This window comes from Betta splendens, chromosome 5, assembly GCF_900634795.4.
Source record: "Betta splendens chromosome 5, fBetSpl5.4, whole genome shotgun sequence".
Taxonomy (NCBI): domain Eukaryota; kingdom Metazoa; phylum Chordata; class Actinopteri; order Anabantiformes; family Osphronemidae; genus Betta; species Betta splendens.
In genome coordinates, this window is record NC_040885.2 from 14,705,590 (window position 1) to 14,726,975 (window position 21,386).

Here is a 21,386-nt window from a genome sequence, read left to right on the forward strand (position 1 = left end):
TGTCAAACATTAACTTCATGTCAAACTCGTAGTCCAGATAGTGTTTTTATACAGTCAGGGTAGTTTGGGTTCGAGTTTAATGGTGTCGTTGTCCCCCGCTCCACAAGACGGAACCAAAGCACCCAAACAGCAGCGGACAAACCGAAAAGCACGTGGGCCGAACCGGACGACGAAATGTACTTCCGCCTCCTTTAGCCCCGCCTCCGCGTTTCCATGCATTGGCGCGCTTCGCCGCTGTGGTTCTCCGCTCCTCCCTGGGTGATGCTGGTCTGACTTGTCTAGCGGGGCTGCGGGTGAAAACACGGCAGGCATGAGTGTGGCGGGTGGTGCTCGGTCCGGTTCGGCCGCGGGCCCGGTACAGCAGGGACTAAAAGAGGCCCTGATCGAGACGCTGACGGCCATCCTGTCCCCGGCTCAAGAAGTGCGCGCCGCCGCGGAGGAGCAGATCAAAGTGCTGGAAGTGACAGAGGGTGAGTGGCGCCTCTGTGCCGGACCGAAGCGGGCCAAGGTGCGTCGTCACCGGGGGTCCTCGCTCAGTACCGGCACGGTGGTCCGCAGGGACGCCGCGGACGGCGCATGCTAGCTAACTCTGAGCTAGTGGCGCTAGCTAACAGTCGGGACGTTAGCCGGGGGCTGTGCTGGCTAAAGTTAGGCCACGCTGTATGAGCCCGACTTGGACAAGTTGCCTTTAAATCCCATAAAGCGCGCGTCCCCTGCCCAGAATGTGCGGTGGCTCAAACTGGCGCCTCGGCGCAGGTCGCTGCTAGCGAGCCGTCCCACGATCACCGGAGGGAGCGGGTTCCAATAGCGCACATGTGGACCCCGGCCTCGGCAGCGCAGCAACAGGCTGGAGTCCGCTTCGCTGCTCTGCGCCTCCAAAGGGCTTTATTTGAACACGAATTGGTGTTTTTTTTACGATTTTCATTGTGTCCCGTACGCTTTTAGACCCGAACAGCGTCACCTGCAAACGAGGGCAGCAGCAGATGAAATGTCCGCCGAACCCGTCAGACGGATCCCTTCTTTCTAATGGGATCTCGAGACCCAACTTCCAGTGGTCCGGAAGGTGACGGCGCCTAAGCAGGATTCTTAGCGCTGCTGTCATCGCCCGCCGTCACTATGGCAACCGTGGAGAGCCCGTGGACAATTTTTCCCGCGAAGATGTTCGCCGGGGAAAAAGGGGGGCTTCTCCCGCGGAACCCGCCCAGGAGGCTGCCGGCTGTCGTCATCGTCGGCCGCAGCGACAGTGATCCCGAACTCCATAAAGTTTTCATAACCTGCTATTTGTCGTTTAGCAGGTTTATTTTTCCTTTAGTCTTATGAGTCTAAATAAAAAGGCAAAAATTAATCATCATCACGTTATTATTATCACAGCATCATTATGTTAGACTGTTATTACATCATATGTCTTAACGCATTCACTTTAATGAGCTTAAAGGGCCAAATGGTGGCTTTAGGTTTGACTCCACTAGACGTCCCATTGTTTGTCCCGTGATCCTCGTGGCCCCCGGTGAATTAATTGTGCTCATGGTCGGGTGGCTCATCCTTTCTGCCGGCCCCCCTCTGAGGCAGCCGCTCGGCACCGTTGTCAGCATTAACATTGTCTTCTGGCGCCTGATGTCACCCTTGGTAAACCCCCAGTGACAGGGAGCTGGTTCAGAGCTGAGGCTGATGCACCTCAGATCCGCTTCCAGGTCCGGTTGAAACCAGCGTGGATCTGTACATCACTGGTGACCAAACACTGGCACTTATAATGGTGTCCCAGCTGAGAGAACAGCTTAACCTGTGACACGTCTGCACTGTTACTTGTTTGTTTACTGACCCACATTCTTAAAGGAATTTTGCCAATATAGTTTGGACATTTGTGTGTGTGCGTGCGTGTGTGCGAGTGTGTTCCTTTCTTGTGTTCACACAGTTCTCTACTGTTATCATGTTGCAGTAGGCGTCTTCCCACGGATTAAACACTGATGTCCCAGTTATTTTCCTGGAAAACATGAAATAAGCACCTGCTTCAGCAAAATATTTATTGTGTCCAAGATAACTACATTTGAGTCTATTATTATTGCTACTGAACTGCTATCTTCCTTAGATAAGTAATAACTTTTCTAGTAATTACTAGTTAAATAATATTGGTAATAAATACTTAGTTGTAGTGTTTTTTAACTTGATATTGCACTTTGTAGAGGCTCAGGCATTTTGTTTCCCATACTGTTGTTTTACAATCAATATACAGTTTTAATATGAAGTGAGTGATTTTAGTGCCCATTTTATGTATGTATGTGTTTTATGTTAGTGTTTCATTAACCATTTTTTCTTTTTTTGCCTTCTTTCCTTCCTGATACTTCCATGTTGCAGAATTTGGCGTCCATCTTGCCGAACTCACAGTTGATCCTCAGGGAGCTCTCGCCATCCGTCAGGTGAGCGCGAATCATATTAAGCGCTGTGAATGGCACACAAATGTGACCGTTTGTGATCTGGCTAATCATGATCGTGCCGTCTGTTTGCAGTTGGCATCCGTCATCCTCAAACAGTATGTGGAGACTCACTGGTGTTCCCAGTCAGAGAAATTCAGGCCTCCTGAAACCACGGATCAGGTAGCCAGCTCTCCACCTTGGATACATTTCTTTTGCTTGTTACTTTTCAGTAGATCCTATTATCGCAACAGCAGTGGAGGCGTTTTGAGCCAAACGTAGTCGGACCCCTGCTCTCCTCCTCCAGGCTAAAGCTGCCATCAGGGAGCTGCTGCCAAACGGTCTGCGGGAGTCGATAAGCAAAGTCCGCTCCAGTGTCGCATACGCTGTGTCGGCCGTCGCCCACTGGGACTGGCCTGAGGCCTGGCCGCAGCTCTTCACACTGCTGATGGAGATGCTGGTCAGTGGAGATGTCAATGCTGTGCACGGCGCCATGAGGGTCCTCACAGGTATGGGGCTAATACACAGGCAGACATGGCCGAGACTTTTCTTGTTTTAAAAAGAATGTCTTAAAGGCTAAAAGATCACATTTACAATGAAGTCACATTTCAAATTTGTTTCCAGAGTTCACTCGGGAGGTGACTGACACGCAGATGCCGCTGGTGGCTCCAGTCATCTTACCAGAAATGTACAAAATCTTCACCATGGCTGAGGTACTGCTCCGGCTCCCAGTGTCAGGTGTATGAGCCGCCTCACTGTGGGAAGTTGACCCATTTGTGTTCTCTTCTGGTCAAGATGTGGCTCCATCTCACAAGCATTCTCACATTCATCTTTGAAGCTATTTAAAATGTAATTGTTCCTTTCATTTGGGCAGATGCTCATTTTATTCCCTACCTGCTGCAGGTTTACAGTATTCGAACCCGCTCCAGAGCAGTGGAGATATTCACCACCTGTGCCAACCTCATCTGCGCTATTGAAGAGCTTGAGAAGGTAAGCTTAAATTCTTCCTGACATTATAGGAGTATGTAAATTAGCTTTAGTTTGACCTAATGCCATAATTGAACCTTCAGGATCAATTGTGCATTTCTAATCTGACCATGTTGCTTGTGTAGGGAGCAGCCAAGGCGTTGATCTTTCCAGTGGTGCAGCAGTTCACTGAGGCGTTTGTTCAGGCTCTGCAGATGCCTGATGGACCCTCATCTGATAGTGGTCTTAAGATGGAAGTCCTCAAGGTGAGAGATTTAGGAGCCTTGATTTTACAGTGAGAACTGAAAGTTGTATATTTATTGAGACTAAGAGTTTGAGGTATTAAATAGATGGAGATGGAGTATTTTTGTAATGATTGTCTTATGTTGCTTAGCTGAACGGTTGCAGGTTATATTCTATTGCTGATGTGAGCATTTTTGGTCAGTAAACGCAAGACAGATTTCAGATCTATAACTCATCTCCTGCTTCTTCTCGCAGGCAGTAACTGCACTGGTGAAGAACTTCCCAAAGCCCATGGTGTCGTCCATGCAGCAGATCTTACCTATTGTATGGAACACACTGACTGAAAGTGCAGCTTTATATCCTTTACGGTGCATTGGCGACCGAAAGAACAGAACCAGTCTAGAGCTTTGACTTCCTTTTTATTGGTGCTTTTCATTCAGCTCAGTGAACATAGACCAGCCTCTTTTTAAACCACTGACCCAACACAAGCTAATTTGTAAGGATGATGATGTATAACTGAACCTTGTGGTTAGTACTTCTCATTTGAATATTCCTTAGCTGAATCTTCACTTATGTTAGAACAGAAGTAAACTACACAGAGGAAGTGGATGACCCTGTAGATTCAGATGGTGAGCATGGAAATCCCATCGTTGCACTTCCCTTACATTTGCCCTCATTCCTTCTTATAACAAAAGAAATCTTTATCTTCTGTTTTTGCAGGTGAAGTTTTGGGTTTTGAGAATCTGGTGTTCAGCATTTTTGAGTTTGTCCACACGCTGCTGGAGAATAACAAGTTCAAGAGCACAGTGAAGAAAGCCCTGCCTGAACTCATCTACTACATCATCCTGTACATGCAGATCACTGAGGATCAGGTGAGGCAACAGTGCAGTCACGTCCTTGAAATGGCTTTCCTGGTTCATGTTATTATAAATAAATCTAAATCGCTGATGCCAGGTCTGATTGTTTGCACTACTGCTTATTCAGATCAAAGCGTGGACGGCTAACCCACAGCAGTTTGTGGAGGATGAGGATGATGACACTTTCTCTTACTCCGTCAGGATCTCTGCTCAGGACCTGCTGCTGGTGAGATACTGTAAAAACCTGGTTCTGGAAAGTCACAGCAACAACTTTGGGAGTTAAACGTTCTTAATGACCTGAGAAAGTAGAGGATACAAGCAACAGCAAGCACCAACCCAGGGCAGATCAGATGTCATGAATGCAGTGTAGGTTTTTTTTAAGAAATTTCTTAAGGTCATATGACGTTAACCTCTGACTTCTGCTTACAGACTGTAGCTGCAGAGTTTCAGAATGAGAGTGCAGCAGCACTGGCAGCAGCAGCAACCAGACACCTCCAGGAGGCAGAGCAGGCAAGGAACAGTGGCAATGAGCACTGGTGAGGAGGAGTTTTCAGTTTAGTCAAGTTTAGGCCATGTTCTTGCTGTAATTACGTTGTGGGATGTGTGGATTATGGCCAACCTGCTTTTACTGTGGTTGATTGACCAGGTGGAAAATCCATGAAGCCTGTATGCTGGCCCTCGGTTCAGTCAAAACCATCATAACGGAGAACGTGAAGAACGGCCGTATCCAGTTTGACATGCATGGTTTCCTGGCCAGCGTTATTCTCGCTGACCTTAACCTGGCAGGTGAGTTTAAGACTAGCTTGAGGAGATTTAAAGTTACACAAGAGGAAACCACATCTTCCTTAGCAAGGTGTATGGTTATTGGTAAATGTTTAGGAAGGCCTATTGTCACTATTAGTAGAAAAGATATAAATTTAAACACCCATTTCATTATCGTCTTCTCTTGGCCTTTGTGTTGGGCTTCTGAGCAGCGGCCTCCCCGTTCCTCCTTGGTCGGGCACTGTGGGCGGCGAGTCGCTTCACAGCAGCCATGTCTCCTGAGCTCATCCAGCAGTTCCTCCAGGCCACCGTCAGCGGGCTCCACGACAGCCAGCCGCCCTCCGTCCGCATCTCTGCAGTCAGAGCCATCTGGGGGTGAGCAAGCAAGGTCCTCAATTGACCGCCCTCAGAAAAAACTGGACAGATTCCAGCAGCAAATGCTATTAATCAGCTGGAATACTGATTTCTGACCATTGCTGTGTACTCTGCAGGTACTGCGATCAGCTGAAGCTGTCCGAGAGCACCCATGTCCTGCAGCCTTTCCTGCCCAGCATTCTGGAGGGACTGGTTCAACTGGCCGCCCAGTTCAGCTCAGAGGTGCTCACTCTGGTCATGGAGACACTATGCATCGTCTGCACAGTCGACTCGGCCTTTACCACCAGCGCAGAGAACAAGATCTGCCCCCTCACTATCGCTATTTTCCTTAAATACAACAATGGTACTAAAGTTAATCCTCAGACCTCATCTTTGTTCATCTTTCAGAATCATTCCCTCTGTGAGGATTCACCCAGCCTCCAGATGTTTCTTACCGTGTCTCGCTGTCTTCTCCTCAGACCCCGTGGTGGCATCTCTTGCTCAGGACATCTTTAAAGAGCTGGCACAGATCGAAGGCTGCCAGGGTCCCATGCAGATGCGGCTCATCCCAACGCTGGTCAGCATCATGCAGGCTCCCCCTGACAAGATCCCGTCCGGTCTCTGTGCAGTACGTACCATTAATGATCCGATCTTGAACTTTAGGTTGTTTTTGTTTGTCAAATCAAACCTGAAGAGGGTTTTTCTTTCTACCACAGACATCCATGGATATTCTGACCACAGTTGTGCGTAACACCAAACCCCCTCTGTCAGAGATGCTTGTGTGCCAGGCTTTCCCTGTGGTGGCACAGTGCACCTTACGGACCGACGACAATACAATAATGCAGGTAAACCCCCAATTTAAGGCTGCATTTCAATTCTTCCTCCTAAACTATAGTGTATCTAAGTTATAAAAAAAAAAAAAAACCCTCACATTTTCACTCTCTGCCTCTCTTTAGAACGGCGGTGAGTGTCTGCGGGCCTATGTTTCTGTTGCCCTCGAGCAAATTGCCCAGTGGCGGGACGAGCAGGGGAACAGTGGCCTCTGGTACGTGATGCAAGTGGTGAACCAGCTGCTGGACCCTCGGACCTCGGAGTTCACAGCCGCGTTCGTGGGTAGACTGGTGTCCACTCTCATCTCTCGGGCGGGAACAGAGCTTGGGGAACAGCTGGACCAGATCCTTCGAGCCATCCTGAGCAAGATGCAACAGGCTGAGACCCTGAGTGTCATGCAGGTAGGCAGGAAGGATGCTAATAACTGGCATGTGACTATACAGATTTAAATAATCAATCATGAAATGGCCCTACTAATAAATGGGAATACAACTCAATTACCCACTGTTTCTTTCATCCTCCCTCTGTAGTCCCTCATCATGGTGTTTGCTCACCTGGTTCACTCCCAGCTGGAGCCTCTGTTGGAGTTCTTGTGCAGTCTGCCCGGGCCGACGGGGAAGCCAGCCCTGGAGTTCGTTATGACTGAGTGGATGAGCAGGCAGCACCTCTTCTATGGACAGTATGAGGGTAAAGTCAGGTCAGACAGCATTTCCATTGCTCAATTATTACATTTTAATGAAAACTATAATTTTTATGACCTACGCTAAAACAGCAGCAATGTAGAGATAAATGTCTAGTTATAATATTCACCATGTGGATCAACAGTTCTTCTCCACTTCGACTCATTTCAAACTCCTGTGGTGGTGTTTTTATTCATGTTTTGTCCTGCAGCACGGTGGCGCTCTGTAAACTGCTGCAGCACGGCCTCAACACTGACGACAAACGCCTCCAGGACATCATGGTGAAGGGAGAAGAAATCTACAACCCTGAAGATGGAATTCGCACACGATCCAAATCTGCCAAGAGTAAGTCACCAATGACGTTAAGTTGGCTGTTACTACTTGACTGTTATTATAATTGCTATCTTGTTCTACAAACTCATTCTTGTGACATAGCATCATGTTTGCTGTACTACATTAGTACAATGATCTAATACTTGAGTGGTTTGACTTGTGTGTCTCCTCCACAGACCCTGAGCGTTGGACAAACATTCCTTTGCTGGTGAAGATCTTTAAATTGATCATTAATGAGTTGTCAACTGTGGTGGAGGCAAACGCCAGCAGGGCGAACGCTGCAGACTGGAGCCAAGGTGGGTCCAGTCACACAAAGGACTAGTTCAGCCATTTGTTTTTTGTGGTTTAGTTTACTCAGTGCTATTTTGAGGGGAAACATGAGCAGCATTACAGCGGGTCCAGTCTGTGGACTTATCAAAGCAGAGTCCTAAAGCCGGGCCATAAAGGGAGTAAAGCGTATACAAGTGCAGACTATTTGCCATGTTTACTGTTCCACTCAGATCTGTGACATAAAACACACTGTGTTTGAAAACATGCCTGTAGCATAGTGGACATCACGGTCACTAGCGGTGGTTTGTTTCAGATTCCAGCGGTATGTGGGAAGAGCAGGAAGAGGAAGAGGGGGAGGATGATGATGAGGGGGATGAAGGGCTGGCAGGACAGCTGCTCTCCGATCTCATTGCCTCCAACAAATACGGTACTGGAATTTCCCCTGTGTTTTACATGTGTCTGTGTTTTTCCTTCTGTCAACTTTCACAAATGTATTTTTGTTACACTGTTCAAAGTTAATGTTTATTTTTTTATATATTTTTTTAAGATGACGATTATTACGAGGATGATGAGGAAGACGATCCAGATGCCTTGAAAGACCCTATATATCAAATTGATCTACAGGTAATGTATAATATTTTAATTTCACACGTTTTCATTTGCCAATGAAATTGGGAGAGGCTCATTTGTGTGGAGGACTTTTTTTTCACCTGCCAAACATAGAGGGGTTGGATTTTGGAGTTTTTGCACATTGTTGTAAGTTACCATGTAGGTTTTCCCTGATGTTACCATTATGTGCAGCCATCTTTGCTCGTATTTCCTGTTCTAGATGATCACATCTATGCACAGTACGTAAGGTTAAAAGGTATTTGCTAAGTAGAGTAAGAGAATAATAATTACAAAGACAGGCAGTTAGTAGTTAGTTTTCTGAAGTCTGAAACATTGAAATCTGTTGACAACATATGCGTCTGTGTTTCCAGGCGTACCTGACTGACTTCTTGACGCAGTTCGCCCAGCAGCCGTGTTACAGCATGTTCTCAGGCCACCTCAACAACGCAGAGAGACAGACCCTGCAGTCTATAGGCCTCTAGTCCCCCTTCCTGCTGCTTTACTACGTCCTCTCGTCTGCAGCAGCCTGAGACTCTTCTATTGCTCCATTGCTTTTTCTCATTATGAATTTTCAAACAAGCGAATAAGAAGGGGATGTTTTGCTCAACAGAGTAAACAACCAGGGTGGGAAAAGAAGCAGGCACTTACCTATACCTCCCATGTCTGTACGTGTCAGGAGGTGAAGGACGTTACAGTGAGGACGAAGAGGAGAGAGACTGCATTTAGTTTTGCTTTTTTTTTTTTGGAAGAATGACATCACAATTTATGGATTAATTTTAGACTGGACAAGAGGACTGAGCGAAAAAGGTTGTGGTTTCACAGAGCAGGAACGAACAATTGCCACGTCCTACTTATAGCTTAGCTTGTTCTTTTTGTTTTTCTGCATAAACAATGGGAAAACAAACTTCCAAGACTTGACACTGATTGAAGGAAAGTCAAAAGAAACATCCTGACATGTTGGCGGCCTTATAAACACTGACTGTTTCTGACATGAAATGAGAAGCTCTTAGACCGGCTGCCACAGCTCGGTTACGGTGGGTATGTGGGTCTGCACACAGTTGCCACGGTGATTCACATCCTTGTCATTTCCTTGTACCAAGTGAGATTTGGGAAAGATTTCTAAATAAAGGCCTGAACGGGCAGAATTTCAAGATCGAGTTCATGAGCCCTTTTTGTCTTGAGCTGTGAAATTTGTGTGTTCTTCGTCCTGTCTCGAAGATACAAATGCATGGATGGGTTTTGAGATTGAGCTACTGTGAGCCCATAGTGATGGGAAGTCCCAGTTCCTGCCTGCAGCTGATCTACCACTTGTGCTTGTACTTGATAATTATTTAATCAATGCAAAATAGAATTAACTGTGCGTTTTTTAAATGTTTTACATTTAAAAATAGATCCCAGTTTATTTGGTCATGTTTGCAGGTCTTTGTCACCGTAATAGTGTGAGGAGCTGTTCTTTTATCAGTCACATGCTAAAATCTACACTATGCGAAGTCAGAACGGGGATGAGCAGCATGACCTCTTTAAGGTGCATTCAGGGCTTTTCGTAAGGTGCGTTTGTTGACAAGCACGGGCTTGGGAAGTAACTTATTTACGTCCGCCAATTTAAACGCCAGCTATCACAGCTCTTTCAAATATATTAATACATATGTAGCTCAACTGTTTCTCAAATCAAATCATCAGACGTCCGCAGATCCCATGCTCCAAACGCGAGGTGAATATTTCCGTCAATTCGAGCGGTACGTGAACGCAGCACCCCGCTCGTTCCCGCCGCCGAGCTGTGTCATTTCCACGGATAAACAACGGAGCGTCAAACCTCCTCCGTCCCGTCTCCAGATCTGTTCCCGAGCCAGGATAATGACGGAGCTCGGCCGTTAGTCCGCCCTCTGCTTTCTGGACACCCATGAAAGCCGCTCGTCTCTAAATCGCTGCTGCTTGGATTAAATCGAGGGCGATGTTTCCAGCGGGCAACAACATGTCCCTGGTGGCGGCGACCGTGGCGCTGCTCGCCGCCGTTCTCTGCACCTCACCGGGTAAGACCGCTTCTCCGTCCAGGCCGCGCCGCTAGCTAACGGTCCGCTAACGGTCCGCTCGCGGCCGTTTGCGTCGGCCTCTGGCGGGCCTGGTGTCGTGCTCCAGCCCGCGGCGTGCCTCCGGGCTGCCGCTGCTCTGTGCAGGTTGCGGGCCGTTAGCTCGGTGCTTCATTCAGGCCCGAACAACCGTTGATGACCGATCGACGTTTCCCACATGTCAACTCGCCTTCCGTTCGTAGTGGATCTTTCTCATGCTTGTTTCACCTTTTATATTGTAAATATACATATATGTTAAGGGTTATGTTTAAGTTACCTTAACAGTTGTCAACGTTAACAAGCCTTAAAATCATTTGCTGATTAAACCGTCACCATTAACGGTCGATTAAATGGTTTTGGCCATGTAGCACATTCGTTAATATAATAAACACGTTAGCATAGTTTTCTTTATTATAATTTATTTTTAAATATATATTTATTTTGCAGTGTCGTGATGTTTTTTTGTTTGATTTTCATCTGTATTTTATTGACAGCCTGATCTTTTGGTCTATAAAGTCTGATGAAAATGTACAATGTTTCAGAGATGAGGCCGCATACCTGCACTTTACTTTTAGCTTCACAGAAATATTTATTGTATTGTAATATAATGTTTTAATCTCATCATTGGGATCCTGTGGTTGTTTTACTATTCAGTGATTAATTTTCTAATTCTATTTGAAAAGAAATGAATGAGAGGAGGAAATATTCCTCATGCTTTCTTCTTCGGTGGAGTAAGGTTATCTGTAATGAGTTTTTTATATTTACAATGCATGTATTAATGTGTTTCCAACTGTGGAATATGACTGTTTGTTTTTCATGACAGTGTTCGAAAGTCACCATGTAAACAGCGAACGCCTGCAATAATTTGCAAGAAGAAATTAAATTGACAAACCTGTTGCAAACTGAGCTCAGGGTCATTGTGAAACCCATGAATTTACAATTTTGTTTAATTGCACATTTTCCCTTTTTAACTTCTAAAAGCTCCTTTAACAATCTTGGTCTTACACTATTTTCCCATAAGGCATTGTTGCCTTATTGTGTTACTGTATATTTTTGTTTATGTGAAACTGCTGCTGAGGCTGCTGTCCTCAGTGGGATCTGTCTGAATAATACTAAGCTAATAATAAGCTAAGTCTATATTAATCTTGGCTTAACACAGTAGTGCCAACACGCTCTACTGGCATTTCCATCACTTTAACGCACATATGCAAACGTTCAGCTTGAAGAAGCAGCCGCTTGAATGTGCTGTGGTATTTGCATACAGCATTTTGTCACATTGCATAGTATGAGATAATTCATATGTGTGTGTATCAGAATTCATCCTCCTGAAAACCCCAAATTGACGTTAAATGCTGTGAGACCTGGACTGGAGCAGCCTGCAGTTCTGCACACATGTGGCTTTTGTCACCAGGGTGTAATTAAGTGGTGCCTTAAATTATACACTGTGGAAAGTACAGTCATACAAAGACCTTTCAACTCAGCTAAGGACTTAGGAATATATTTATCCTCAAACGACAGCTTCACACTTTTTGTACGTGAACTATTGTCTTCCCAGTGCATAAAACATAACTGAACGGTCAGGGTTTTTAGTGTTATTCATCTTTGTTTCTTTCTTCTTTGGCTTTTATAAAGGAGATCATGTAAAGAAGACATCATTAGTTGTTGTTGGAAATTCTTCACAGTGAATCAGCAAGTTTTTTTGACACTCAGTTAATACTGTAGTTTATTTTTTTCAAGCTGAAATATAAATCTATAATATTAATAGTTGTTGGTTCTAGTAGTGTTCAGTTTTTGTCTCGACAATTAATTAAAAGCCTGAAATTATGAAAATTAATTAACCAACAGAAACACTGTTTAGTTTCAGAATAATCAAATCGTCCCCTTTTACTTCAAACACACAGGCCTTAAACCTCACAGGTACCTGACTTGAGACTTAATCAGTTTTCAACCTCTGCCACCAGAAGTGTTGAATAATACATTATGACTGGGGTTGGCCTTGAATAAGAGAGACAAAGAAAGAGGAGCCAGTGTGTGTTTGAAATAAATATTTATTTTCTCCTGAAGGCAGAACAAAGAAGTATCAGTGAGGAATTTTCTCACTTTGAAAGATGGTGATAAAACAGGAACAACAGCCGTCAGTGTAACTGGGAGATAGAGAAACGGTGCAGGAAGAAAGCAGCAAGTGTCCAAGTCTAAACCTTGAGCAGTGTCCTCTCCTCTCAGTCTGCTTGTTCTGATGATCTCGCCCGTTGTTTTGCAGTCGGTGCCAACGAGGACTGTCTGTGGTACGTGGATAAAAACGGCACCTGGCACAATGGCTTCGACTGCCCTCTCATCACATTCTGCTGTGGGAACTGCCACCGACGCTACTGCTGCCTGGACGCTTTCAAGATGATCACGGAGCGGGAGCAGAAACGCTGCATGCTCTTCCAGTTCAGGTGGGGCTCCGGCACAAGCACGCGTTTCATCTAGTGGCTTCTTTTGAAATAAACTTGTTAACATTCCAAAGGCATCAGTGGGACATCACACATTTTGGTGTACTTGCTACAAAAACATCCCTCACACAGATTAATTTGTACACTTTAGTGCATAATATACTAACAAATAAGAATGGGGAACAGCTCCACAAATACTTTACAAGACAGGATCGGCGTCTTCGTATGCAGCGCTGTCACGTGTTAGTTCTCTGAGGCTTCATGATATTGCTGGTGTAAGCAAACTGGTGCTTGGGAAGTTCCCACACAGCAGTTTTCTTTTCAGCACTAGAACCCTTCCATTACTATCAAGTATATAGATGTGGACAATATGTTAGTTGTAAAATACTTGGACATGTTTCCAGGGTTTTCTGTGTGTAAATAAGCCTCCGAGAACAAATGTAGAATAGATGAGATTTACCTTTGTCACTTTGTGAAGTTTAGTGCAAATGTTTCCTGCGCCTACAATTAGATATTGTGTGAATACGCTGATGAATGGGGTCTCAGATCAGTGGGTGGTGATGTCTGAAATGAAATAAAGGATTTTTTTTGCCTCACCTTCGCTAAGGTGATGTTATCGACTAGAGAGCTTTACGTCATTAACTGAGCCGTGATTTCAGGTTCAGCCTGTGGAGAATGCTTCTGATCACAGCTAGCTCTACTTTAATCCTGGCTGAAGTGATCAAGTGATCAAAGTAGCTAGAGATGAGTGATCAAAGTAACGGAGGGCTTTCTTTGTAGCAATTGAAGGTCACCTTCTTTCCTCACTTCCCCCCAGCCCCACGACTCTAGCTGGCATTGCCTCCTCCATCCTCTTGTTTGTGGCCATCATTGCCACCATGGTGTGCTGCTTCATGTGCTCCTGCTGCTACCTTTACCAGAGAAGACAACAGAGGGGCAGGACACCTTATGATGGTAAGACCTTGACTCATGCTTTTGCTTTTGCAGAGCATGTATGGCCTTAAGTCTCACTTTACTGAAGGCCTTTTTTTTGACCCACAGCCCAGCATATCCCCATGGCCAGCTACCCAGTGGAGCCGATGTACGACGCATATGGAAAACCACTGGGACCATCTGAGTATCCACATGCAGGTTATCCAATGGCGCCCCAGTACCCGGGCATGCCACCGCACTATCCAGTGATGCAGCCTGGACCGTATCCACCACACCCAATGGATCCCGCTTACAGCCAGGGTAAGATCGGCATCATTCTGTTATGTCAGTTTGTGGATTCGTCTGTTTACGGTATATCATTCAGTGTCAATGAGTTCTATGGAGTTAATTATACACGTAGTTGTTTGTTCTTGTTTTTCAGCCCCGCCACCTTACTCTCCACCTCAGTATCCCGGCCACTGATGAGCTCATCTACAAACACAGCAGGAAACAACAGCAGCTGAGAGAAATGACTGTTTTCAGAAGGAGCAGGCGGCAACACTCTTTCACACACTCAGACAAGCACACAAACACTTAAATCAACACTACAGCCTAACTAGCAGCAGTTTGCCTGTGGAAGAGAACAGGAGGCACTTTAAGGTTTTTTTTGTTGTTGTTGTTTATTTACAACATTGTCCTACTTTTCTGGAGTGTTTACGTAAATCACATTCTGTTATGCAACCTGACGCCTCATCACTTTGCGGGTTTGTCAGCAGGTTTCAAACCCTCCACTAATGTGAGGAGGTGTCTGTCTCTCCCTTCCCTGCTTTCACCTCTGCTCCCATGTTCACCTCAGTGACAGGTGTCACCTAAAGACAGGGCAACTTACCTTAAAGAATAGGGCTCGGAGAGATTTACAAAACTACCAATGCACTCCCTCTTCATATATTAAATGGAAAAACCTCTCATTTCTGTCAAAGACCTTATTTCAGACTGTCTTGTTTAGTGCTCCAGTCTCCAAACTTTATTACATGATGTTTTATCTCCATATTAGAGTTTTTCCTATGTTATGTGATAGCGACTAGTGTGGAAAAAAAAACTGAAAATAAGAAAGGCATGTTTGTCCAAAAGGTAAAATGTACTGTATGAATCAAAGGCAGCGATGCTGCCTTAAATGTTTTGAGATGGCCTAATGTATTTTATTGTAGTCTTAATTCTGTGTATGAAGCCCTCCGTCAGCTGTCGGTTTTACTGTTGTCACTTTAGTTTTGTATCTGACTCAACTAAATGCTCCCTGGTAGGATATTAACTGCACCATTCTAATGTAACATCTCAGTACCAGCATGCTATGCAGTCAGTTCTGTGTCCTCTCCTGCTTTTAAATGAACTAGAAACCAGTCTCTAGGTTAACCCCATAATGCCAGGTAGGTTTACAGTGAAATCATGTTCAATATTTATTTCTTGTAACATATCACATCAGCATAAGTAGCAGCTCATGCTGCTTGACTCAAAAAATATTTTCCATCTTACAGTTATGACCCATAAAAATTGAGAGATTAGCTATTTCAATACATATTTTGTAAATGTGTTCTTCAATATTTAATGATATTTTAACAAATTATTTTAAAAGGTTATTTAAGCTGTGAGTTTTGGAATTTTGACATCTTTCTATTTATTATTACTGAGATTAGCGTTTACTGTGCATGAGTTCTCATCTTCTGGTCTACGCTACAAAGCCTGAAGGCAAAGTTTGACATTCTGGGAAATTTGTTTGCTGGATTCAACAAACACATTAATACCACTGTGTGGTATATGGGGGGAGGAGATCATCAATACAGCAGTGCTAAAACTGTCTGTTACAAAATATTATTCAAAGATTGAATTTAGTCGCTGTTTTATAAAATAAAAATCAAATTTATCATAAGACTGGTGGATAAATTCCTAAAAACTAGTCAATTATAATGGTAAATGGTAAAAAACTTCCTAAATGGACAGAGGAGGAATATGATGGATAACAGCTTCATTTCCCAAAATGTCAAATCTTTTTGTTATGAAGTCTCTCATTTGACCTCCAGTGAGGTCAGAGTTCGTAACTCTTGATCTGTAGTTGGGTCTCCTTAGCATCTTGGACAGAAGAAAACAACGCTGCCCCTGTGTAAGGTGTGTCAACGTCAACAGCGTCTCAAGCATGTGTTGTGACTACTAATACTTGAAACCTGGATTTTCTGTATTCAGGTTTAATGTGTATGAAGCTCAAAGTCAAATTAGGTTGAAATAAAAAAAATCATTCTGCTCAGAGACTTTTACTTGAGACTGAATTATTACAGTGTAGATCCTTCTGTACAGATTATTGAGTCAAGCACAGAAAACACTCCTTTGACAATTGCCTAACAGGGCCTTTATTTATCATTATACGAATAATATATTTTTATTTCCAGAGGTAAAACTTTTGCAGCTTTGGCCCGTGAATTTATAAAGTGTCCTTTGATATTGTTAAGTGATTCGTATCACTTATCAGTATGTTATTATATTAGTATAAGTATGTTATTTAAGTTAATGGTACCATATATTTATAGTAATTTTAGTGATTACAACCAAATCCATTAACATTTTGATAGTTTTCTGAATTTGATCTCAATGTTACTGCACACTGATTAATATATTGATAATTACATACCCTCCTAAATCAGCAGTGTTTTGATTAAATGTAGAGCTCCTATAAGACTTTTGTAGCAACATTTTAAATTAGGCTCATTACTAAACAGATCCTCGGGATGTGGTCCTAATATAAACATGAATTGTGTAATAGGAAGCCTGTGTGACTCTGCTGCTCTGGCGTCTCTGTAAACTTCAGCCCTTCCCATTACCTTTAAAGGAGTCTGTACCCTGAACTAAATATGGACATGCACTTTCACAGGATTTCGAAGAATGTCCCAGCCTCAGTCTGCACCAAGGATGCAAGCTCATTGCAGTTCTTCACTGGTGCCGTTCATTGCAAAACCGAGTCCAGCCTCTTTGCACCAGGATTGATGCCTCTGGTGGCTTTTTGGTGAGTGGGACGCAACAGGACAGTAGGACATCAGCTCTGGGGGAGAAATTCCTGAAAAGTCTGGTTTAAAATAAAAGGATTTACTGCACTCGCTCCATCAACGCCTCCAAAGAAACAAGAAACCACAGTTGATTTCGTCTCCACGGGTGTAGCCTTCACTCTTGCTTTTTCAGCCAAACATGTCCAGGGCAAAGGTGAAAGGCCTGACCCGTATGGGACGGCAGGTCAGCGAGGACCCAGACCTGGACACACTGCTCTCCACCCTCTCCCCTGAGGAGGTGGAGGAGCTGCAGAAAGACTTCAACCCAGAGGACGGGAAGATTATCATCCAAGGCGAGAGCCACCCCAAGAGCAACAATGTCCGGGACGCTAAGGTGGACAGTAGATGGGGAAGTGACACCAGAGAGAGGCTAGGTCAAAGGGAACGGTCGTTTGAGGTCAGTGGAAGCTTCATTTAATCATTTATGTCCCTTTGTTGCAGTTAGTTTGAGTTTGCCTAAATGTTTTATATAGGATTAACCTTCAAAAGGTGACATGCATGACTGAGACCAGCTGCAGACATTGTTACATAACAACTATATTCCCAGGGTAAGCTAATGATAGCTTTCATTTGTTAGCTTTCATTATAGTCGGAGCAAAGTGCCAACTGGACCTCGTGTGCACTCACTCCATTATCTCATAAATGCTGGTCCCCAGAGATGGATTGTGTGCCAGGAAAAATATAGTCTTCCCCTCAGAGGCTTGTTTACCTCAATTTTATATGGTCCAGCTTCTTCTCTCAAGTTAGAAACACCTCAAAGCATCCGCGTTTCTCCCTTGGCTTTTGACATGAAGAAATTAAACCCAATTTCATGGCGTTTGTGTGTTTAAAAGAGAAGCACTTCAGTCGACGGAGCTGTGGCCCTGTGGAGCTTCATAATCCCGGCCTGATGGAATTCCTTGGTTGATTGCTCCTGCACTCACTGCCTTTTAAGGATACATCTGCCAGGGCTACGGCCTCACACGGCAAAACAGATGGAGACTCACAAATCAAACACTTAGCAAGCTACTCGCTGCAAACATATCCCTGCACTATAAAAAATGGTTCCCTGTCCTTTGGCTGACTATAAACACACACAGTATATTGTGTCAGGGAGAGTGTGTTTACAGTAAATGGATGGATGAGGAGCTGTTTATACTAAAGGGATTCATTTACATGTGTTTGAGTTACTTATTAAACTATAGGTGTCAGTATTTACTGTAAAGAGAACTGACTCTGGTTCGAGGCACGCTGTCCCCCTTTCACTGCTGCATGACGTTTGGATCATTTGATTGGTTGTCAGCACCAAAAAAATGTACAATCAAATTCCTTCTCCAATTCCAATCCAGTTCCTCATGTTATGTTCATCCTCCCACAGGGCGAGCCAAAAAAGGAGAGCCGGAAGCAGGAGTACCTGAGGAAGATGGGCCTGAGCCAGGAGGGGAACGAGGACAAAAAGGCAGGCTTAGAGAGACAAGCCAGTGTCTCAGGTGACCGGGATGTCAGCGTGGGTGACCGATACCTGAAAGGTCCTGAAAGTCGGCTCTCGAGCAGACACAGGAAGCAGGAGAGCAGAGAGAGTGACGTGAAAGGGGAGACTAATGAGAAAGAGAAATGTGAAGACAACAGGCTCAGAGACAGAAGAGAAAACCGAGAGAGCACAGGCAGCAAAACGAAGGACATGATCTCCAAGTTACAGGAACGAAAGGACGACAGCAGAGAGAAGGAGAGGAAAGAAGACTGCAAGAGGAGAGATGACAGCAAAACCAAGGACATTATTTCAAAGCTACGGGAAAAAAGCGAAAAGGATGTGGCCAAGGAAAAGGAGAGGAAATCGGAGAATTTCAGAACACAAGGACTTGTCTCTAAAATGGTGGAGAAGCAGAGCAAAGCACAAGAAAGCCAGGAGAGCAAAGCTGAGGAGACGAAGCTGAACGCCGACCAAGATTCCAGCAAAGCTGATGTCAAACTCAAACGGCAGGCGTCCGAGAAGGACGAAGCGAAGGTGAAACGGGACAAGGAAGAGAAAAGGACGGATGGAGAGGAGCTGGTGAACCACAGCGACCGCGTGAAGGAGAAGGGGAAGAAGGACCCGGACCAGGACCAGGACCAGGACCGAACTGAAAAACTTGGCAACTGCGTCGCCAAAAACACCCCCATCAGCAAAGCGAAGGACGAAGAGGAGGACGACGAAGACTCCAGCATGTTTGACGAGCTGATGGAGCGGGTGCGGCGCGACGACCCCTCCCTCACCGAGCTCAACGTCAACAACTCGGAGGTCATCAAGTGCAGGACGCTCCTGGAGTTCGCGGCGGCGTTGCACGGCAACACCCACGTCAAAACGTTCGCTCTGGCCAACTGCCGAGCCGACGACCACGTGGCGTACGCCATCGCCGGCATGCTGCGCAGCAACGGGACCATCACCGGCGTCAACCTCGACTCCAACCACCTCACGGGCAAGGGCATCCTGTCCCTGATCCAGGCCCTGCAGGACAACAGCACGCTGACCGAGCTCCGCTTCCAAAACCAGCGCCATGTGTGCGGCGGCAAGACGGAGATGGAGATGGCCAAGATCCTGAACAAAAACACCACCCTCCTGAAGCTGGGCTACCACTTCGAGCTGGCGGGGCCCCGCATGACCACCACCACCATACTGAGCCGCAACATGGACCGGCAGAGGCAGAGGCGCCTCCAGGAGCAGAAGCAGGCGCAGGCCAACGGCGAGAAGAAGGAGACGCTGGAGGTGCCCAAGCCGGGAGGTGGGGGGTCTCTGAGGGGCTCCCCCAGGGCCTCCCCCAAGCCTTCGCCCATGCCCTCGCCCATGCCCTCGCCAAAGCTGACTCCTAAAAGAGGAGCGGGGGGTCCAGCTCCCCCTCCACCGCCCCCTCCTCCCGGTGGCGGACCTCCACCTCCGCCGCCCCCTATGCTGGATGTAGATGCCCTGAGAAACTCCTTGACGCCAGTGTCTCAGAGGAAGCTGGACGCAAAAAGCCCAGGTGGCAGTAAGAACTCCAGGGACCAACTGCTTGCATCGATCAGGGGAAGCGACGTGAAGCAGCTCAAGAAGGTACGTATCCCGGCCTCGAGGAAGGGTTACTCCTCCACTTTACACTAAGGCTCTCCTCCAACCTGTTGTTTTCCCCACAGGTGCCGGTGCCGAAGTGGCTGCAGTAATATTCCCTGTTGGAATCCAAAGTGGAGAAAAAGGGGAGAGAACAGACATCTCACTGCAGGATTTCAAGGACACCAAACCCCACAATCCCGGCTGCAGTGGAGGATCTGCGACGTGGGGCTGATGGAGAAAGTGAAACACCAAATGCCCTTTGGTTCACTATGAGTTCTCCTCCCAAACACTGGACCAAAAGGACTCTGGGGAGAATGAGTGACGCAGGGCCCTGTATTAGCCGGCTGCCGAGTGCTCATGAGTTTGTGGTTGTTTGTCTTCAGTTCATATCGATGCTTTGCTGGTTATTTGCACTAGACAATATAAGGCCGATCATATAACATGTTGGCTTCTCTATGCATCTGAATATGAGCGTGGTGGTGGTGTGCGACAATAACAAGAGATTAGAATAACTTTATAAAGTCGATAATACGCTATTTAAATAGTGACGTAGTGGACGTTAATCTGACCTTTTATTTATTTGTGGAGAGGGAATCCACCTTATCCTAATCTGTTCAAACTGGGATTTCTGAAATAGCGGAAATATCAGGGAATTAGCCAACACGGCACCCGACATAAAATCTGGGTACGAAAAAAAAAAAGGCCAGGGTGGTCTTTGATCATGTGTTTCGTTGCCAAATCTCAAGACATCTCAGGCAGGGTATAACACATTGGACAGCAGCCCAGTGGAATCCTGGTGTGACGAAGAAATAATTACATAATGCATTTTTACCAAGAAGTGCAAATGGTTGTCGTTCAGTATCTGATGTTATTTAGTACAGGATCATTCTAGCCTGGGTGTTTCCATATCTTACATAACTTTTATGTAATACATCTGCATGTCTTAACTCTACGGGGATTTGGGAATCCATCACAGGCTTTCATCATTTACGCCATACTTTTTAAGTGAATGTAATTCTAAAAGGACTTTAATGTGACAAACAGAAGTCAGAGTGGCTTTCCGTCGTATTTGATTACACGTGCCTTCTTTACAGAGCCTGTATGTCTTCCATAAAAGCTTCTGGTATGTTTTGCCATGACAAGTCACAGGTGTAACGTTAATACCTGGCTAATATCATTAAGGGGAAATGTACATTATGTAAAATGAAATTAACTAACTTTTGCAGTTTTTCATGATAGATAAATGTCTAATAATATTTGTTCATGTGTCATTCATTTTAGTTCTTATCTGATCTACATAAACTTGCATGATAATGAATGGCCAGGTATTTTATCTGATTGAATCCAAGTATATTCAATGAATTTTGCACTTATGCTGTGCTGTGTATAAATCTGGAGTCATTCTGGCTGGTTGAAGGACGTTTTCAGTTAATATAATGATATTTTCACATTTGCAAAGTTTTCTACTTCCAAAACATGTTTGAAGCTCCATGAAAACCGAGCTGCTTGATGTCCACCAGCTGGCGAT

At 45.2% G+C, this 21,386-nt stretch overlaps 3 protein-coding genes and 2 long non-coding RNA genes across 6 annotated transcripts; 3 read left to right on the forward strand and 2 right to left on the reverse strand.

Moving 5' to 3' along the window:
• Positions 1-63: 63 nt before the first annotated feature.
• Positions 64-1,104, reverse strand: LOC129604174 (uncharacterized). The gene is made up of 2 exons (XR_008694847.1): positions 962-1,104; positions 64-287 (listed from the first exon to the last, which is right to left on the reverse strand). It is a non-coding gene; the product is annotated as an uncharacterized LOC129604174 (long non-coding RNA).
• Positions 281-9,464, forward strand: ipo9 (importin 9). Its single transcript, XM_029150900.3, has 24 exons — positions 281-470; positions 2,353-2,414; positions 2,505-2,591; positions 2,716-2,917; positions 3,033-3,121; positions 3,312-3,398; positions 3,521-3,640; positions 3,873-3,973; positions 4,188-4,246; positions 4,338-4,489; positions 4,602-4,700; positions 4,904-5,010; positions 5,121-5,260; positions 5,449-5,611; positions 5,728-5,954; positions 6,070-6,218; positions 6,307-6,435; positions 6,547-6,822; positions 6,952-7,118; positions 7,313-7,446; positions 7,611-7,730; positions 8,018-8,131; positions 8,252-8,328; positions 8,685-9,464. Exons 1-24 carry the CDS (start codon positions 311-313, stop codon positions 8,793-8,795), a joined length of 3,132 nt encoding a protein of 1,043 aa, XP_029006733.1. The 5' UTR covers positions 281-310; the 3' UTR covers positions 8,796-9,464.
• LOC114855610 (uncharacterized) lies at positions 4,872-7,372 on the reverse strand. Its single transcript, XR_003785950.3, has 6 exons — positions 7,232-7,372; positions 6,976-7,091; positions 6,046-6,780; positions 5,708-5,938; positions 5,094-5,605; positions 4,872-5,007 (listed from the first exon to the last, which is right to left on the reverse strand). It is a non-coding gene; the product is annotated as an uncharacterized LOC114855610 (long non-coding RNA).
• A 652-nt stretch (positions 9,465-10,116) lies between the features above and the next one.
• Positions 10,117-16,026, forward strand: shisa4 (shisa family member 4). Of its 2 annotated transcripts, none has more exons than XM_029150901.3 (5): positions 10,117-10,343; positions 12,640-12,817; positions 13,632-13,768; positions 13,856-14,047; positions 14,169-16,026. In XM_029150901.3, the coding sequence occupies exons 1-5, from the start codon at positions 10,265-10,267 to the stop codon at positions 14,207-14,209; spliced, it is 627 nt and encodes a 208-aa protein (XP_029006734.1). In that variant the 5' UTR covers positions 10,117-10,264; the 3' UTR covers positions 14,210-16,026. The 2 variants fall into 2 exon arrangements, with proteins under 2 accessions (XP_029006734.1, XP_055365220.1); XM_055509245.1 differs by lacking the exon at positions 10,117-10,343 and adding an exon at positions 10,426-10,617.
• A 129-nt stretch (positions 16,027-16,155) lies between these two features.
• On the forward strand, positions 16,156-21,114 carry lmod1b (leiomodin 1b (smooth muscle)). Its single transcript, XM_029150498.3, has 3 exons — positions 16,156-17,212; positions 18,173-19,861; positions 19,942-21,114. The coding sequence occupies exons 1-3, from the start codon at positions 16,955-16,957 to the stop codon at positions 19,966-19,968; spliced, it is 1,974 nt and encodes a 657-aa protein (XP_029006331.1). The 5' UTR covers positions 16,156-16,954; the 3' UTR covers positions 19,969-21,114.
• The last annotated feature ends 272 nt before the right edge of the window (positions 21,115-21,386 follow it).

Coding starts and splice junctions, on each gene's coding strand:
- ipo9 (XM_029150900.3), top strand. CDS start 311: ATGAGTGTGGCGGGTGGTGCTCGGTCCGGTTCGGCCGCGGGCCCGGTA. Junction 2,918..3,032: donor CGCCATGAGGGTCCTCACAG/GTATGGGGCTAA, acceptor ATTTGTTTCCAG/AGTTCACTCGGGAGGTGACT. Junction 8,132..8,251: donor CATTGCCTCCAACAAATACG/GTACTGGAATTT, acceptor TATTTTTTTAAG/ATGACGATTATTACGAGGAT.
- lmod1b (XM_029150498.3), top strand. CDS start 16,955: ATGTCCAGGGCAAAGGTGAAAGGCCTGACCCGTATGGGACGGCAGGTC. Junction 17,213..18,172: donor AAAGGGAACGGTCGTTTGAG/GTCAGTGGAAGC, acceptor ATCCTCCCACAG/GGCGAGCCAAAAAAGGAGAG. Junction 19,862..19,941: donor ACGTGAAGCAGCTCAAGAAG/GTACGTATCCCG, acceptor TTTTCCCCACAG/GTGCCGGTGCCGAAGTGGCT.
- shisa4 (XM_055509245.1), top strand. CDS start 10,536: ATGACCGATCGACGTTTCCCACATGTCAACTCGCCTTCCGTTCGTAGT. Junction 10,618..12,639: donor CTTGTTTCACCTTTTATATT/GTAAATATACAT, acceptor GTTGTTTTGCAG/TCGGTGCCAACGAGGACTGT. Junction 12,818..13,631: donor TGCATGCTCTTCCAGTTCAG/GTGGGGCTCCGG, acceptor ACTTCCCCCCAG/CCCCACGACTCTAGCTGGCA.